General features: G+C 43.7%; 1 protein-coding gene across 1 annotated transcript in view; it reads right to left on the bottom strand.

Moving 5' to 3' along the window:
• Window positions 1–4,564: 4,564 nt before the first annotated feature.
• The window catches only part of SDCCAG8 (SHH signaling and ciliogenesis regulator SDCCAG8), a 113,206-nt gene continuing 98,001 nt past the window's right edge, over window positions 4,565–19,769 (bottom strand). The window contains exons 17-19 of the mRNA XM_075707547.1: window positions 6,778–6,909; window positions 6,564–6,572; window positions 4,565–4,640 (exon numbers count right to left, since the gene is read on the bottom strand). Coding sequence (XP_075563662.1) covers window positions 4,565–4,640; window positions 6,564–6,572; window positions 6,778–6,909 — 217 coding nt within the window. The remainder of the gene's footprint in view (window positions 4,641–6,563; window positions 6,573–6,777; window positions 6,910–19,769) is intronic.

Raw genomic sequence — 19,769 nt, 5'->3', positions numbered from 1 at the left:
GCTGCAGCAAAACAGGAAGCTGCTGCCTGGGTGCCGGTAGGAAACCTCTGGTGGGGAGGCTGACGCGCGGCGCTGAAGCTCGTGCATAGCTGTTTGTGCTGCCTCGGTAGCGCTTCAGGACCAAATTAAGAGCGAGGCATCAAACTCTATTGGAGCTGGGGTAGCTACCTAGAATTAAGCCACTGGAGTTCTAGAATTTGAATTCAAGAGATGTGAATGACCTCAGAAATAAAAATAAACTTTCTACTTTGGCTGGTTTTGCGTTAGAGGACTAAAGGGTTTTGCTTTTTTCCCCCCCTTAGTTGATAAGGCAATTAGGGCCAAGTTAAAAAAAAAAGGTGAATTTACAAAGCTGCAGTTCATTAAAGAATTAATTAAAAACAATAGTGTGGTACTTTTTTCCCCCCAAATACATGCGCCAACACCAACTGCTACAGTTGCGTCTGCAACCAGTGCAAGGAAAAATGAGCTACAGCCGCAGAAAGCCTTGGGGCTTGAATTCTGTGTCAGGGACTGGTTAGTGACAGCCAGGGGCAACCTATGCCGTGCTGCCGTAACCCTCTGGCTATGGGCAGGGATTAAAAAGGCAACCACCACCCCCCCACCCCCCAACCACTCAGCTCCTGAAGAAGTCTCCTGGCAATTTTTGCTGTTGCGGGTGGCTTACAGCATCCCCAGCCAGCCCCTTCCTCTGCCACGCAGCTGCCCGTGGTGGCCCAGTTGATAGCCTGGCACGCTCGCCCACTGCACTCCCCCCGACTACTGAAGTGAACATGCCGAGCTGCACCCCGAGGCAGTCCTCCTTTTTAGGCACCCCTTTTCAGGCAGTAGCATTTTGTACCGCTAAACTCCAAAACGTGTCTACCCTGGAAGTGCCATACCGTCACGTACGCCGCTAACTCCAAAGCTGTCATTTTCATTTTCTTGTCACTTACGGCCACAAAAAGCCTTTCACTAGCCCTGCCTGTATGCACGTAAACCAGTTAGGTACCAATACCTCCACCCCAAAGCCTCGGGGTGCCTACGTGTCTTTTGTCACCACAGCTACCCAGGGTTAATGCTTTGCAAGATGCTGAACCTCGGCTTGATTGACGAAGTAGGCATTTCTCCACCTGACTACACCCAGGCCTCAACTGCTTTAAAAATAAAATGCCAATACTGGCAGAGTCTCAGTGCACCCCACTATACAACAGCCTGGATGCTGAAGTGGTCATTTGAGACGTGCAGTTCTCCGACTAAATGGATGCAAATCTGTCACTCCTAATGTCCAGGTAATTGGCAAACAAGTTGCTCACTGGATCGTCAAGGGCAGCACAGTCAAGACCCAGTCTTAATGTTTCTCTGCCTCCCAAGAGTACTTTGATAGTCAGTGAGCAGACCTCGGCAGCACAAATTGCTCAGGTTCCTCCCAACACTCCCTCTCCTCAGCGGCATCTCTTTTGACTAGGTGGTTGAGTACTCTTAGGTGTATGGGATGGAAGTTTTTGTAGGAGCAGAACCATGCACATGTGAATGATTTAACTGCTGTTAACTATACCCATAACGGAGGGGAGAGGAGCCACTAGCTTCTTGTCTGGTTAGAAAGCACGCGGGTGCCTCAATCCTCCTTTGCACGGCTGCAAAACCCAAGGTCGAGCTCTCGGGAGGGCCAAGCTTGGTGCCTGAGCTGCTCCCCAGCTTTGCCCACTGGCCAGACACTGCGCAGGAGGTCTGGGCCTCCTACAGCTGCCGATTCACAAAATCTGAAGAGCTAAATACTAGGTGATGCAGCACTTGAAGTGTCATGGCAGCGGTCTACCTCTATCCACTGCTGTCATAGTATAACTCCCATCATCTCTGACTAAACGCCCCATCCAAGGAGGAGTGAAGACCTTCCTTTCACCTGCTTAAAAAAACAAACCAAACAAAAAACCAACAACCAACCCCTGGCTGTGGAATCATAGAATCATAGAATAGAATCATAGAATCGTTTAGGTTGGAAAAGACCTTTAAGATCATCCAGTCCAACCATTAACCTACACTACCAAGTCCACACTAAACCAATCAAGGGTAGACTAGACTAAACCATGTCCCCATGTGTCACATCTACCTGTTTTTTGAACACTTCCAGGGATGGTGACTCCACCACCTCTCTGGGCAGCCTGTTCCAATTCTTGACCACCCTTTCCGTCAAGAAATTTTTCCTAATTTCCAACCTAAACCTCCCCTGGCGCAGCTTAAGCCCATTCCTCTCAGAATGTCACTGGCTGTTACCTGGCAGAGGCACCATTTTGGTGCATTTAGACTACACTTAAAAAAAAAAAGCCTCCCCCCCAATAACCTAAGCAGTCTTCAGGTCTCCGAAGAACAGTTGAGGGCCACGTAAGGGTCAGCCTGAATCACTTCTGACATCAGAGCTGGACAAGCTACTTGTTTTCTGGACATAAAGCTCCCCTTCTGTAACATATAATGTAAAAGAAAGCAAATGGGACTTGGGAGTATGTCAAGCACTGCATTCGCTGCTGGGACCTCACTGAAAATTCACACCGATGTAAGAAAATAAAGAAACCCACTGCTCAGGAACATCTGGAATTCTGACAGTACGTCCCACTGAGCGACTAGAGGGGCGAGGATGGGAATATAGTCACGGGGGAGTATATTTTAACTTCTGTTTAGAAGAAAGGCAGTCTGTTCACAGACACGCTCACTGTGAAAAACACATCTGTAACGAGGGAGGAGATCGTTTTAGTGGCTCGGCCATACAGAGAGCACAGGGAGAGCACAGGCTCCTGCCAGGGAGGGGCTGGCCTGCAGGAGGAGATCTTCGGGGGAAGGCAGAGCAGCAGCGTACGACGACAGCCCTAGCTGGAGGCAATCCCCAAGGTCCAAATCCCGTCAGTCTGTGCTCTCGCTGGCCAGCAACCCCTTCCCGCAGCCGGGGTCCGCGAGGGGATTATCAACCGGGACAAGGACTTACTTCTGTCAAACTGATGGACACCAAGGCAGATCCTGCAAGTGAGGAGCATCCCAGCTTTCAGAAACATACTCCTACTGAGTAGGCAGCGCTGAGCGTTCCTGTAATCTCAGGCGAGATGTTTGTTTGCTATACTATGTACACCTGTATTTAGTACCTATATGGGAGGGGAGCTAAATATCTCTTAGCCTCCTGACTTGGAGCGAGTTGCAACGAAGAGAGACTTTCAAAGGTAGAAACTCAAAACTTGAGTCTTTCAAAAACTTTCAAAATGAGAGGTGTAAATCCCATAATTAAACTTTTGACTACCTTTACGTGGACCTGAATATGTATGCTGTATACCATTATTAAATATTAGTGCCATCTAGTACATCTTAGTATCATGGCCTGACACAGAGCCCATGCTGTAAGGTCAGGCCACATTATCGAACTGGTCCTTTTTAGCTCTATGAAAATGAAAATGACAGTGTCGAGCATCTTCAGCATGTTGTAGGCAGGCGGTTATTCTGAAATAATACTGAGCTTCTTTCAGTAATAGGAGATGTAACATTATTATTTTAAAAGCATATAATTCACTGCCGAGAATGAGAAAGATGTTTTCAAAAATTGTGGCACTTGTCTTGGTTACTCCTTCAACAAGGATGCTAAAAGCCTTTTAACTCATGTTGCCTGTAAGGGAATTCAGCATGTAGCAGGATCAGGTCTTTTAAGCTGACTTTTTTTCATTCTTTTTAAACCCCGGAATTTTCCTTACAGTGTCAAATGAGTTTTCCGTGAAAAGCAGACTCTCAACACACCAGAATGTAGCTGGATTTAAAGAAAACTTCCCCCCACCTCCTGCCCTTACAGCAAACGCTAACACTAGAAATAAAAATTGCAGTGGAAGTAACCTGAGTTTTGAAAATAAATCCTATGAAGGTTACAGGTTTGTCAGTGGATTTTTTTTTTTCTTCTAGGTCAGCTAGGTTAAAATAAATGACGCAATTTTAAAATCGGGGACTTTTAAATTAAAGTTAAGTAACTCTTACAAGGCAATAGGAACAGCTATAACTATGTAGCTAGCAGTACTGTAACTCCAGCAGCACTGCTCCAAATACAATTACTTATATAATGTTTCTTTCAACGTGACACTAAGTTTTATGATTTATTACAAAACAAATTGCACCTTTTCTTAAGAAATAGAAAGGATGCTGCTTCCTCAGAAGGAAAATACTACTGGAAGTGACAAAACTAACCAATTCCAAATCAAAAGACAAACACCCAGTGTATCTAGACCAAAAGGCACCTATGGTAAAATCTAAGTTCTTCTAGAAGTTCCCACCTTTCCCTCCAATTTAAATCTTTAATTTTTTTTTTTTTTTTAAATTCTCTCAGGTAAACTTGTCTTTGCTGTGGAGCGCTCGTCCTAAATTTTTAAGTGCTTAAAAAAACCAAACAGAAACTCAAAACAAAACACAATTTCAAACCCAAAAATGTTTCAAACACTTCCTTCTCCCTTTTGTCTTGAAGTGTTTGCCAAATTCAACCCACATCTGCAAATAGTTTTAGTCCTCCTTTCCTCTCCCTCCCCTCTCTCTGTATATAGAATATAGAAAAAATACCTACTTCTGCTCATTTCTCTTTATCCATCCAGGTTTTTACTTGCTTCCATCTGTGTCCTGTTTGAGATCTGCATCCCATTTTTTTCCTGAAATACACAACGGCAGTTACTAGTGGCTTATGTTCCAAGATACAACAGCACATTTAGGTTAATGTATTTTACATCATTTTTAAAAGATTAGGTATGATTGGTTTCTACCCCTTCTCCCTTGCAAAAAAAAAAAAAAAAAAAAAAAATTATTATAAGGGAGAACTGTTGAAAAATACAGTAAAATGTGGAATATGATGTCTCTTTCACCTTTGATCAACACTGATTCTGCAACTGATTTTTTTTAATATATATTTCTATACTAACTACATACATCTTTCTGTAGTTAAAAGCTCCCATTTATGGTGAACTGTTCTTTAGTTTTCTTAAAACAATTGTCTGATATTCCAGGCAGCTCTTTTGGGCTGAATTCCAATTCCCAGAGAACCACCGTTACTTTAAATACCTGCAAATAGATTTTTAGGACTCATTTTGTAATAATTTTTTTATATCATTCTTCTCTTCTGAGTGTTCTCAAGTTAAAAAGTATCCTCTGGAGCACAATTAACTTGTAATGAACATAAAGAAGGAAGCTTTTGCCAGTCAAGTCTTCACAGCAGTATAATATCTGAATGTTTTTTTCCTCTATTGTATGATTTTTGTACTTCTGCCCAACTTCATAAAAGCACACTCGCTTCCAGATAAAACAGATTATCAATAATAAAATCCCTGTGGACCATGTAAAGTCTGTTCACATTACCAAGAGTGCTTCCCTTAAAGCAGAAATTTTAATTTTCTTTTCTGAACAACCACCTTCTTCAACTATCTTAGAGACAGGTCACTATGGTTGCCCTGAAATTTGCCAGTAGTTACTACATGCTGATAAACTTACACTATCTTGAGCTACCAGGTTTGTCTACTACAACAGGAAATCCTATAAAACCAAACACACTGCCATGATTAAAGCCATGACAAAGTATGGATTTTATTCTCCTGGGTTAAACATTTATTAAATTCTACAGCTAAAAAGCCTATGAAAAATAATATGATTTAAATAATTTAACGTTCTAAGACGATTCATGTCCTCTTTACTGCTAGGTGTGCTACTGGACTAAATTACCTACACTGAACATATTTTGTTACCTTGTTCAGAGAACTCCAGTTATCCTGGGCAAACTCACTAGTTTGCAAGTTAGAAAACATCATGCTATCATTGAAATAGTTCATTTACTTTGTCACAAAACAAGGATTTGACAGTTTTACTGAATCATAGAACCATAGAATGCTGTGGGTTGGAAGGGACCTTTAGAGGTCATCTAGCCCAACCCCCCTGCAGTGAGCAGGGACAGCTTTAACCAGATCAGGTTGCTCAGAGCCCCAGCCAACCTGACCTTGAATGTTGCCAGGGATGGGGCCTCCACTACCTCTCTGGGCAACCTGTTCTAGTGCTTCACCACCCTCATGAAAACCTCATTCTTGTTAGTTCTTCTTTTTCTGAAACAAGTATATGAAAGACAAAGAAAAAAACCGAACCACGCAGTCCTCTCCCTCATTTCCAAAGCACTGACTGACTGAAGAATAGTGGCCAAAAAACCCAAAGCAACAGCGGCCCACGAGAAGCCGCAGCTTCCTAGAGACCACTGGAAGCAAGAGTCAGCCCTGCTAGAGATGCAGGGCAGCGATCAGTGCTCAGGCAGACTGAGATCATGTTCTCCATCTCACACTTGGGTGAGTGGTCATGGAACAGCAGGAAAGGTAAATGACTTTTAAAAATAAGAGGCAGGGGGAAATCACAAGGTGGTATGGGAACTTAAGTCTGACAATTGTCAGCAAAAAAATCAAAAAACTATCAACATCAAGCTACTGTTTAAACGTTAGTACTGCTAAAGAATGGATTTCCCTCTTCTCTGAAAAGGGAACACAAAATCTTCTGGTGAGAAAGCTAGGAACTGTCATCAAGAATAACTTCTGTCTTACTGTCACCGCGAAACACTTTCTTCATTTAGTTTAGGTCTAAGTGGGACTCAGGTCCAGCTACCAGTCTCTTTCCAATTGCATGGATGGGTTTTTTTGGTAAAGTAATGCCTTATTCAAAACAGCAACAGCAACAAAACCCAACAGCTGAAATAAGACTGCTGGCGGATTTCTCTGCTAAAGCTGCAGAATATTCCCCTCGGACTTTCTTTTCTTTTGGCACAATACCTGTATTCGCAGAAACTGCACCTCTTCTGTAAGCAGCTGCTTCTCTTTGAAGAGCTGATTCTGTTTGTTGAGCAACTCCACTAACTGCTGGGCAGTGGCCTGGCAGTGCTTGTCAAGCTGCTGTAACCTGGGAAAAATAAGATAAAAGCATTGCAGAGCATCTGAAGTTGGAGTTCACGGTAGAAGCTTTGATGTTTGCACTGGCGGGTGCAGCTCCCAGATGACAGAGCTCGGTCTGGTGGTTGGGCTTAGACTAAAGTATTACTCCTAGGATGGGCATTCAATATGTTTTATCTTCACACTTTAAATGAGCGCTTTTAAAGGTTTGCACTTCTAATTTAGAAACCTTATCGTGACATGACAGTGAATTTGCTTTGCCATTAAGTGACATCGGCAAAGACCGCAGGACTGCATCCTGATATCTGTAGCTAAGCTAGCTGCACACTCCGTAGCTGCTTCAAGAACCGTCTTCCTGCAACACACACACTAGCCCAGATTATAAATCCAAATATCCCAACCCCCTGACAAACTGGACCTAAAGTGACAAAAACTTTTGCTTTCCGTCCGCTGCTCTTCGCAACCTAGTCAATGCCCAAAACTCATTACAGAACGCGACATTTATTTCAAGTAAGCTTAGTGTTAATTAAGCAGCCTGTAAGAGTAGATCCTTTAATAGTGTAACAGGGATTCCTGGGGAAGGACGTGAAGAGCCTGTCACTCCAAAGGTCCTCCTCATCAGGGGCTGCAAGACAGAGGGAACAAGCTGGCGGGTAGCAGGAGGAACACGCAGGGGCTTTTTGCTTACACTGGAAAAACAAGTGCCCGAGTTGGGACAACACTGCTGCAGACAGGGCAACTGCACCTTTACTTCTTTAATCACAAAACCTGGTATGGCTTGTTATGTCCCCAGTAACTGTTTATCACTCCTGCCATGCAAAATTTAAAGAGCCTGCTTGGGACCTGTAGCGAGGGACATAGAGAAAAATAAGCTGGAAATTATGTTTTTACATTAAACACATTTCACTCTTTAAATGGAAAAGTCTTTAATTAGAAGTCCTTTTGGATATCTTAGAAGCTTCTTGTCTTTAAACAACAGTACTCTAGACAAAAACCTACACATGTAAACACTATGTGCTTAGGGAGCATGAACCGACCCTGTTTTTGTCAAGGTTAGTTCTGGATCTAAACTTTGCACTTGCTTTTGTAAACTATTTCTTGCTCAACATATTGAAATACAGCTTCAGCTGATCAAGGTGTTTAGGTTGTCTCTCTCATATGGGCTGTGTTTTTAATGGAATTAGTTCTATGCTTACGGTAAGGCATGTGATTTTCTGAATCTTTCTACTTTCAGCTCCATGTGGTAGTTTTAACTTGTACAGCTGCCATAACTCAGCTAAGCTAATCACTCTGAATATTCACATTCTTAATCACGATTGTTCAAATAACTGCATTAGTAAACACCCCCAAATTTCTTGATAAAAGGCTAGGAAAATCTAGCTGAAACAAAATTGCCAAAATCTGTGTCAAAACCAGTATTTACTGATGTGTATCTGCCAGCCAACTTCTTTGAAATCAAACTGCAATGATCACGTAACAAACACTGTGAACACCCCTATTTCATGGAGTCCTGTTACTCTGCTAACGTTTCCTTGCAAAAGGGATTTGAGGAGCTGCAGGACCATCTCCTGGGGATCAGAAAAAACCTAAATGCAGCTAGCTGCAAACAGCGACAGCTGGTTCTAAACATCCAATGAAGCAAACAAACCCGCCACTTTGATAACACAGGATATTCTACTAAATACATGCACACTGTGTGTCTCATTTCACACTCCCTCTATGTTCCAAACTATACCCTGTTGGTATAGGAGCTGTTTATGCTTTGTTTCTTTACTAAAGGTGATTCCAGGGGCGTGGAACTTCAAAAAACAAAGCAAAATTCCCACACAAACGAAAACTCAGCCTTGTACTGTTCCTTCTTTTGTTTTTAAAGATAGCTTTTCCATGAGCATCTTGCTCCCAGGGAGTGCAAGAACAACAGTGGTGTTTGCTGGAGGCAACGTCGTCGTTGCAGACTGGGGAGCTGAGTTCTGCTCACTGCTTTGCCATTGATTTCCTTTAACCTGAGGAGGATATGTGACCTTACTGCACTTCTTGATTTGTAATAAAGACATCTGCCAGTCCTTTATTTCTAGAGTACTTATTGTTTTATAGTAGTACTGGTAGGGAGGTGTAACTGGAAAGTGCTGTCTACAGGCAGCCAAGGGAAGAACTCCGGTGCTGCCCTACCTATTCAGAGCCTTGACGCTATGAAATCCTTCTCATGCACGAGAGCCTGACTCAACAACTACCAACTACAGTCTGGAATCAGGACCTTAGAATTTAAGTTTCTGCTGACTTCTACGTTCAGTTAATATTCACCCATTCTGCTAGTGCCTCAGACTGTTTTAAGAACAATCATATGGTCTTTGGGAGACCCTCCTGCACAAAATTATTATTACTGGCAGCTAAAGACATGGGTGAGTAAATAAACCCCTCGACCCCCATCTCTGCAGCAAGGTGATTGAGCGCTGCCCATCGTGGCGGTAGGGCCCATTCTGGCTGCAAGAGCAAAAGCCGCTGATGCAGCCCCAAGGAGAGGCCCTTCCCCGGCATGCCGCTCCTCTCGCGGGGAGAAGGCTCCAGCTGAAGAGCCACCACTTCAGTGTGAGGAACTTCCTCCCGTTCTGGCACCCAGAGAGAAGTCATTTCCAGCTCATGTGAATTTTACATCAAAACAACACTTTCTGCTAGATACTCACAGGGAGCCTATGCAAATTTCAAAAACGTTACTGGATACAGGCCTTAGTACGCTCTATTGTAAAGCTCTATATCCTTTCAGATCATGCAAAGGGTGATTCAGATAAACTACTGTAAATAGAAAAGTCTTTAGTCATGGCAATACTACTCAGTTACGCTTTTCTGTTTTGTAACGTCAGCACCCACCATGCCACATTTAGACTGACCCCCTGAGCAGAGGGAGGAAGATGACACAGGCACTGAGCCGGGTTTGACTAGCAGGCCACAACTTTACTTTTATCGACTGTATCTATCTCCAGTGCTTGAGTACAGGGTTAATAACGTTCCTTTCTACAATTCTGGGTCACGATGGATAAAGAGGGAGTAGTTCCAGTCAGTGCAGATCTTGGTCCATGAATTCCCAAATTCTGTCTACCAGTCTGCTCTCCCAAAACTGCTGCCAAGCTGGCCCTCGGTCTGCATGCTGGGACTACCAGCCTGCTCCGGTGCATTTAGCTCCTGAGGCCAGGCTCTGGGCCCTCTCACAGTATCTGCTATTACGTGTGACATGTGCAGCACAGCCACACATTCCCATATGCATTGTATCTGGCCTGCCTGCTGATCTCGTAAATGATTCAAGATGAGAAATGAACAGCTCCACCCACATTCACTGTACTTCCCATATGTTACAACTGCACATCGATGCCTGCCATCATTTTTACAACTGGGTGACAGAACCTTCTGCACATTTTGCTAATACGAGTGAGTGAGGTTGCACGGTCGCCACATTCACTTTGGCAACACCACCTACCAGGCAAACGTGTACTGCGTCCCGAGCATCTGAGTGACCACCGTATCCTCGCCCTCCATTCCAAACGAGATCGTTTTTCCACCAAAGTGGCAGGATCTGTCCCGTTGGGATGTCGGGAGGCTGCTCCTCCTTGGCCGGGGAGTGCCGAAGGGCAGGAACTGACTCCACGCTCTGTCATGTTACTTCGAGGCACAAGGTGAAGACAAATAGCTCTTGAACCGTGTTACATTTGGACTACTTACAGGACAACCTGGCACTAAGGAGTAAGTTCCCATTTAGTAGTAATAAGAACATCCTTCAAATAATTTTCCATTAACCACTCTGTTTCTTCCTATTTCCCTATGGAGGCAGGAAAGAGGCAGCTTCGTGAGACAAGTGGTTCCACAGAAGGAGAACATGTCATAAGCTGTAATGAATGCTTGAAGGTACATGCTTTGCTCTGACTGTCAGTACTTGGAGCTTGTATGCAGCTTTATGTTAGAATGGCTCCAAGCTACCTTACTTCTTTGTGCAGCTACAACCTGCAGAAGACTACATCTCTCACTCCATACAGCAGTAACATTTGGATCTGAGACTAGGCTCTGCCCTAGCCTGTCCCGAAATGAAATGGAAAGGGACAGAGAGGGTTTCTTGCATTTCAACAGCTATGGGTAGACAACCACTGCAAGACCCTGCAGAAACTAGGTGAAACATCAAGCATAAAGCAGAGCTTTGGCACCAAGCTGAATTCCACCCAGCAGAATGAACTTCCATTGCATCCAACACCACAAAGCTGGACTAGCACTCACCGCGTTACATTTACAGTGTCCCCTTGTCTGCGGCCTACAGGCAAAACCGAAAGCTTCCTTCTTTTCTATAAAGACACGCTGCTAGCCCAGGGGCACCCACAAGGCTCCCTGCTGCAAGCTCCCTGCCATGGGGGACTCACAGGTCCATTAATCCTCAGGCAATCCGCAGAGAAGGGAAAAGCTGACACAACCTGTCAGCCCTCCTCTGGGTTTTAAAGTTGATTTAAAAAAAATTAATATGCAAGGATCCGCGGGCAGTGGACATTCACCCTGCAGTGGGGATGAGTCCTTGACACGGCAGAGGCGTTAAAAGGTTATTTAGTCTCTCAGCCCAGTCAGGTTACTGATGTAAAACGTTTTCACTCCACTCCACGGAGCTGAATTTGCTGAAATGGTGTGACTGGATCGCAGCAACCTGCAGCAGCTAAATCACCAAATCCAATAACCACGCTGCATTTACTGGCACACATCTTAATTAGGTTTTAATACAAGTAATCCGATAACTACTTCTGGCCAGTCAGAGCAGAGCTGTCAGGGCTGAAAGGGCTGTTATTGAGCGGCTGGGCCGGCGCGCTGCTGCAGCCGCCTCCCCGCTGACCCCGCCGAAGCCCCCCATCTGCCGGTTGCCACGGTAACGGAGGGCGGCCCAGCGCGCCGAGCAGCCGCCGGGCACCCCGCGGGGAGGCCTGGGGTGCCGGCCGCCCACGGGGGCCACCAGCAGCGGGGCCGCGGCTCCGCGGGCAAGGGGGTGCCGGGGCACGGCTCCTGCTGCCCCCCAAAACCACCAAAACCCAAAGTCACAAGGATACGCTACGGTGCAGGAAACCGCCTTTAAAAACCATTTCCCTTGCCAGGATAAGAGCACCAGGCTGCCAGTGTCTAACGTCACTCTCGCATCGCTCGTTTGCCTGTAGGTGGACGCAGCGATCGGAGGCTGCTTCTGGTTACGAGGGGGGAAAAAATCGGGGCGATGTCGCAGACCTCCGCCACGCTGCAGAGACGCGACTGAAGGGGACTCTGCCCCAATACGAAGGCATTGCCGGATTTGGTAATCGGCCATTTGTGAATCTCAAATGTTTTTAACACACTATGAATTTTAAAAGCAAATGCAGGTTTAAAAACGAGCTTGTTCGAAAAAGAGGGAACAAGCCAATTAGAAAAGAAAGCAAAACCCCAGCAAACATTCCATCAGCAAACTTCTACCCCCTACTATAATTTTTTTCAGGCCATCCTACAAATTTAATATCGTGTACTAAAGTGATAGTAAGTGTTTAAGTTGTGGCACTTTAACAGATAGTTGTACTACAACACGTTGAAGGATGTTAAATTTGTATATTCAAATAGTCAAGAGTTAGGAAATGCCAGAGCGAAGGTTGTCTGCGCAACTCCTTCCCACCCTGGCTCCCACCTCCGCTGCTGTTCCCCTGGCCGGCCTCACCGATCTCTTCCCGAGGCAATTACGCACCTCGACCCTGCTGAACAGTTTCAGCCTAAACCGCAATTTCTGGCAAGCCTAATGAAATCACAAAGAACTTCAGCGGTGTCTTATAACAAGAAGCATCACACAACCTTATATATAAACTCCGGTGATCACAGCTAGTTCCTGACACAGATAGAGCAGGCGCTGCCTAAGGTTAACTCCTGCTATATATAAATCAATGATCAGGCTTACTTTGCCTATGTGAGGGTCTCGGAAAGCAAGACCTGCTGCCATGGAGAGTTGAGGTGTACGGCTGGTGCTCGTGGTAAGCTTGTTTCTGCAGCCACAACTGCCCCAGCTGCTGTCGCTCCCCACCCCTCTTGCAGAGACGGCGGTACAGGTCCCCTCTGCTTTCCACCTCAACTCTGCTACTTTTCTGTCTTCCCTTCTCATAGCAGAAATGATGTTACTCTTACATTAAGGCAGCAAAATTTATATTCACCACCTCTTCCTATCTTGAATCAGCTCTGTGTACAACTAGGACATTTAAACCAGTAGTAAAATTAGTTCTTGTATGAGCAACCTGCATCTTCATTATGGGTTGCAGCATTGACAAATTCACACAGTAAATTTTGAGGTAACTAAATAAGAGTCTATAAATTTAGAAGTGCAGACAAATAGCAAATTATCCCCCAAAGTTTCACTAGTGTCCTTAATTGCTATTTACTTAAGATCTTGAGCCATAAATCAGGACCTTGAGACAACCTTGAGTGATGAGCATCTCAGGGAAGTCCCCCTATGCTCCCAAAATTTAAAAGGGAACATCCATACTACCCATCTTTTAACTGAACTCCATTCTCCCTTCTAGCTTCAAAGGCAAAACACTATGATCCACCTTTCTCACGTTAATGAAAGAAACAAAGCATAAGAGAAAAAACTCCACATATACAAAAAAAAGCTGTAACAGCGAGTAGGAACTAAGGACAGTGAATGAGCCTCCTCACTTCTGTGACACTGGAAGTCTTGACTTCTAATAGCACACAGGGACACAGTTTAGGGCACATTAAAACAAGTTGCTGTAACATTTCCCACCCTCTGCAATCCCTGTCAAAATTCTATTGCCACATAAAAGGCCCAGACTGTCGTTTGTTCAGGCAGAGAAGGAATGCAATCTATACCACTTCTCGCTTAGTACGGGAAGCACTCGCCTGCACTACAGGCAGAACAAACTCATCCAGCTTATGTTAACAGATGGTAACTAGAGGTTAATATCCCTTGCACAGTTTGGAATCGGACACCTAAGAAGAAAATGTCCACATTTCACCATGAAACCCTTGACTCAGGTGGTTCTTTATCACTTAATCTTTTTTTTTTTTCCTTTAAATGTTTATTGGGTAACCTCTAAATTCCTTTTTATTAAAGGCACGCTTAATTTTTCCACACACTTTTAAAGAAGTGCCTATATTACATCTTCTCCAAGAAGATAACAACCTTCACATGCCATGGTAACAATTACAAATAGGGTTTAATTACAAATTTACTCAGGCACAGTAGCTTCCCCTTTGTTTCAGATGTCATCGTTGACTATTAGAATATATCTTCACTTCCACAGCTGGCCCAACAGGTTAAACAAATAGATCATGTAGGAAACCTGAGCCTGGATCTATTCCTGGGCTTCCAATAGCTCGTGTCTGACACGCTGAAGAGAGAACATTATCAGCCTGCTCTTTAGAAGGGGATGTAGCAGCTGGGCTTAGCCGATATGGCCACTTTTAGCCCTCCTGGGTTTGGACAGGAAGGAAACAATGAAAGAGAATGGATGGCAGGCCGGAAAAGATGTAGGTGAAAGCTTCACTAATGTCTATTTGTGTTTGAATCTCTAGGCTGAAGAGAGGTGTTTCCTCCTTTAAAGGAATTCAAAATAATACAATGTATGCTAAGAATATGAACTCTGATCAGGTTTGCTCTCGAGAAAAGTAGTTCTGATTACTGTTTTCTGCCTATTGCTGAAAAATGTTTAATAAAACAATTCTCCAAACCATTTAGGCTGACTGTTAACTTAAAGTGCTGTAAAATACCTTAGGAAAAAAAAAAGGAGGCAGGGCTTGCAGCAGATATATAATCAATATAATCCTGTAACATTCTAGTCAGACTCTAATTGGTTTTTTTTAATATGTTCACATCTCTCTGATTTTGTTATGTGCCAGACAGAACAGATCTTGCCCAATTTCTCAATCAGGAAACAGAGGCACATATCCTATCAAGGTTTCAAAAGTGGCCCCCTCATGTTTTTAAGGATCATTCCACAAGGTACATATGTACATTACCGAAATATTTTTTCCTGCACTTGTTTTACTAGTTACAACAATTTTTGTCATTGGTTTACTTTTTATAAATGTGTGCTCCATTCTCCCCACCACTTACTCTGATTCCTATTATTTCTTTTGTTACTAGACAAACTTGAACCCTTACAGACTGCTAGTTGGTGTCCACACAAAACAATCATGATATTTGAGTTGGAGACACTGAGAATTTTTTAATGCAATCCGCCCAGTCTGAAATCTTTCCTTCAGAAACGCTTTGCCTTTAAAAAGAAATTCCCAGCATGAACCTCATCAGAAGCGACATGTAACAGACAGTACATGTGGTGTTTGGGCAGGCAGCAGAGAATTGAAAAAGAAGGTTTCACTTTTTCTATCCCATGGCATGTGCAGAATGTACACGTGGCCCAAGCTGACATCAGGCATTTGAAGCAAAAAAACTGCTAAAAGCATCAGCTTCTGTTAATTTACTTTGTCAGACATTGTCTTAATTAAAGAAATGCTACCGCTAGAAAGGGTAGTGCAGCTGAGTTACAACTGCTTCAGTTGTTTCTGACAGTCGCAATTGCAGACTAACAGAACAGCTTTGGGTTCAGTCCTGATGTCCTCACTGAGCCCAGACCCTAGCTGCTACCAGCAAGGATTTCAGGCTCTCTATTACAGAAAGCATAAAGCTTCTGTTTAGGTTTATAGCTATTAGTACCTGTGTTTCAAAAGTAAAATGTTTCTCACTAGTGACCTTGCAAACGGGAGCTCGATAGTGCCAGGTACAGTCCTTCTGATTTGGTTATCTGTAAGGGAGTGTTCCCAGTTTAATAACTATGTATCATAGTCCTTCAAAAATATTCTTCAGCATAAAACCCAAGGCTGCTATAATGTATAGTTTGACCACTATAAAAATATGCTCTAAAAATGTCACACACAAAGTGTTAAATATTTGCGTAGGCATCACTCATTAGTTCCTTTGCTTAAACCCCATCACCCTTATTTTCCACACCAGAGGTACAAATATGCCCCTCTTTCCAGTTCATTTCAAACAAGTGATTTTGCCTGTAAGTGCTGGCAGGTGATACACATTTGCGTATTTTCAGGGTTCACACAGGGTTATTGTGGTTTTCATAAATTACAGTGAAAGTAATCATAGATGTAAGATTTGTATGGGGTGTAGTTTTATGCTTGTGGCATACAAGAAGAAGAATATGACTTCAAATTGGTGACAGAGATAATTTTTCTGTGCAGCATATTCAGAGAGTTGTCTTCCATACAAGGCCTCATTGCTCTCTCCACACAGACCAGATCGCTTCCATTTGTGAACTTACCAAGTCTGGCCTACTCCCCGTCAAATACAGCTCTATCACACACGTCTATTTTTCAGACTTACTCTGCTTAGGAACCAAAAACGAGAATGGGGGGCACATATTAAGTGAGGATCTAGAGAAATGGCTGGGAAGCAGGTCAAGGTGGGCAGAGGAGCCTAGGATGTACACGAGAGGTAGGGAAGAGCTGTGCTCAGATATGCGCAGATATACCCAAGGGTCCTGAGGAGGCTTCAGCCTCTGTTTCTCCATTAGTGCTGGTTGGCCAAGCAAGCGTGCTCCCACCTCACAGGGTGCTGCTGCCGCCGTGCAACACAGCACTTTGGACCAGGGCTGTATCTGCCTGGGACCATTCCCAAGCTCCCCAGGTCCCTCGGTACACCATAAACCAGTTCTGCGGAGACTGAAGGGAGAGTTGCAGCACCAAGGAAACACCAACTGGTGGAATGTAACATGGAAGACCAAATGTAGGGGAGGTGGTGAGGGTTACGAAGAAAGATTTTTGCATTGAGAAGGACTGAGAGGAATGGAGTTTCATCCTAAGAAACCAGAGGTTTTCCAGAAAATGAAAAAAGCTGGAGGATCTGAGCAGTATTGTCAGACCACCTTCACAGAGCTCAGCTCCTGTGAATACAGGGGCCACTTGGTGGTTTGTTTTGGACTATATTAAAAATCTAGTGAATTTACATGTGAAATTAGTGAAAACTGCAATTGCTTAGAAGCACTGAAAGAAAGCAGGGAAGCATTTCACAGAAAATACATCTTAAAAATGTATTAGTACATTATAGACAGTATTACACTCTCTGTAAGAGAGTGGCTGTTTCATCATGTATATATATTAGTCCAATTGTGCTCTGAATTTACTGCATCAAGCCTAAAGGCTGAACTCAATCATTGCTATGAAATAGAGGAATTTTATTCCTGCTTTAGAGGCAAATATCATTACAGTTATCTTCAGAATAACCATTAACCCCTCCACAATAAGGAATACAACTGCAACCAGGCAGTTTAGAGATGAGTATCAACACACCCAGATCACAGCCAGCGGGAAGGGTTAATTATACCTTTCTGGTGGCAGCAGCTTAGCTTGTGGAAGAGAATAGCAGCTCTAGTGTCTCTGGAATAGCAGTACAGGGCTGTCGGAAGTACCATGCAAAATGAGCACAAAGGTGGCTCCAGCCCGGCTCTCCCACGCCATGGCTCAGCACACCGGTTAGCAGTCACCGCACCCAGCACAGGTATCCCACCATGGTAAGACTATCGGCACCTTCCAGCAGAAGAACTCAATTTGTCCACAAGTGCGCGTGTGCATGCATGCACAGACTCTTCCGCTTCCACTGTATTTTAATTATTGTCAAAAATTCTAGCAAAACTATCAGTGTTGTCTTTGCTACACGTTAAAATAAATATGCTATTAATTTTCTTGACACATCTTCAATGTTACTATAAGAAAAGAAGAGTACTTTCCCCCTTAGATTACATCAAAAGGCCTTGCTTAGTTTTGTTAGGTAAATTAGGCTTTTCTCGTATTACTTCCTCATGTTCTAGTCTTTCAGTGGTAAGCAACGATAACAGTTTTATGAAACAAATGTTTAAACACGAAAGCTCAGAAGTCTCGATATGCTTTTGGGAGCTGAACATTCTCACTCACATAAGTAGTTGGACAATTAAAATTAAGCACCTGAAATCACTACTAGTAAATTAAGAAAACAAAGCTGTGTCTGGTTGCTTAAAAATACAACCGTAGTTTTTGTTCTTCTAAGTAGGGATACAGAAGACAAACACATACGCAAAATGAGAAGCAAGAGATCCACCTACTATCGATCAATTACTTGTCTCTCTAGATTTGGTAACCTCTGATACCGCTGCTGCAGGACAAATACACCATTACTCAAAATTCACTACTGGAAAACCTACACAGAAGAGATGCGCGTTTCTGAATGAAATGCACACCTTTGATAACGTGCACCACAGTTTTGGTGAACTCACACGTTAACATGACACAGAAAGTGGCCTGGGTTTCTGAAAGACTGTGAAAGCTCAGCAAATGCTCCGAGAGAGCCCGAGGTCCCCACAGGGGCTCACTGGTCTGACTCTGCTCCTCCCCAGCAGCCACCGCAAGAGCCTTCCGGAGAGACGCTGGTGGTCTTGGCACTGCTCCTGGTGGACAACTGTCCACCTCACACCTGGCTCAGCCTCGGCTGAGGCGAGGTAATGAACAGGCTGACAAAACGAACCCAAGTCTCCCTCCCGAGGGAAGATACTTTTGATCAGTGTTGAGCAACATATGCAGGCTTGGGCAGGGGGGCATGCAGGCAGCTCAGGAAAAAGCGTGCGCTGCTGTAACTAAACTGCAGATTAAGCTGAGGACTGCTGTTTCCTAAGCTCCAGATAAGGAGCCTTCTGGAGAGTAAGAAAAAAATTAAAGAGAAAAAAGAGCAGCAATTGTACTTTTACTTTTAAATTATTGTGAATTTAGGCTACGTTAGAGCAGCATTTGTCTCAGTTTAAGACAGTATATTTTTCAGCAAAGATCCTCAGTAGGGAAGGTGCTTCTGTAGCTAATGGTTTATTTCTAATGTCTCTGAAACCATAATGTTACCTGCTCAGCAAGTATTTACCTATGAATGAATATTTGGACGTCCCTCTTGTTACCTCCTTACATAAAAATTGTGATATGGGATCATAATGTACGTCAAGTCTCTTCAAATAAAATAATCGTAATTTTATTGAACTCCTTTACTGCAACATCAGATTTTTAATTTCCTTTGAAACAAATAGCATCGGGGAGATAAAACTGCATTTACAGGTGTACTAAGAGGCCTGATTTCCTTGAGACATACAGAGGAGTTTAGAGTTCTATTGTGTGACAGCAGAGAAACGACTAAAACCCATTTCTGTTGCAGATCTGGACACAAAAGCTTTCATCCTGATCCAGAACAACTCCCGTGAGCTGTAATGTGAACTACAGAGACTCCTGTAAAGCACAGAAAACCCCACCAAGAGCCCAATCCTGTGTTGCTAAAAACAAAAGGAATTTTGCCTTTAATAGGAGCAGGCCCCTTGTTTGCATAAAGAGCAACTTGTCAAACAGAATATGAATGCCAAGCCGGTTATGTTATAGCCACAAGCACAATAGCCCCAATCTTGTTTTTAACTAAGCAAATCCCAGAGAGAGCAGTTTCCCCCCAAAATCTGGGCATTGGCTACAAATTCGATGAATCGGTGTCTCAAAGTGTTCACGAAGGATACAGGAAATTTGCAGAAGGGCACGAGCTTCTCATTTCCAAGAGAGGGAAACTGTATGTTTCCATTATAAAAAATGAGGGTGTGAAAAAATCCTAAACACACAATAGCTATCTTTCCAGTATAAAGTTCAGAATTAGATCTCCCAAGTTTCCCGTACGTTGAAAGAAGAACACAGAATAACGATCTAAAAATCCTTCACAAAAAGCCAACAAGCAAGGATGAAGCAGTACCCGCCTGGGGGCCAATTGCCTCTCCAGCAGCGGTAAGGCTGTTACTAGGCTTGCAGTACCATTTGTTCCATTACACA

This window comes from Pelecanus crispus, chromosome 3, assembly GCF_030463565.1.
Source record: "Pelecanus crispus isolate bPelCri1 chromosome 3, bPelCri1.pri, whole genome shotgun sequence".
Taxonomy (NCBI): domain Eukaryota; kingdom Metazoa; phylum Chordata; class Aves; order Pelecaniformes; family Pelecanidae; genus Pelecanus; species Pelecanus crispus.
Note: the sequence above shows the minus strand (reverse complement) of the source record. Positions and strands in the feature narration are given on the sequence as shown.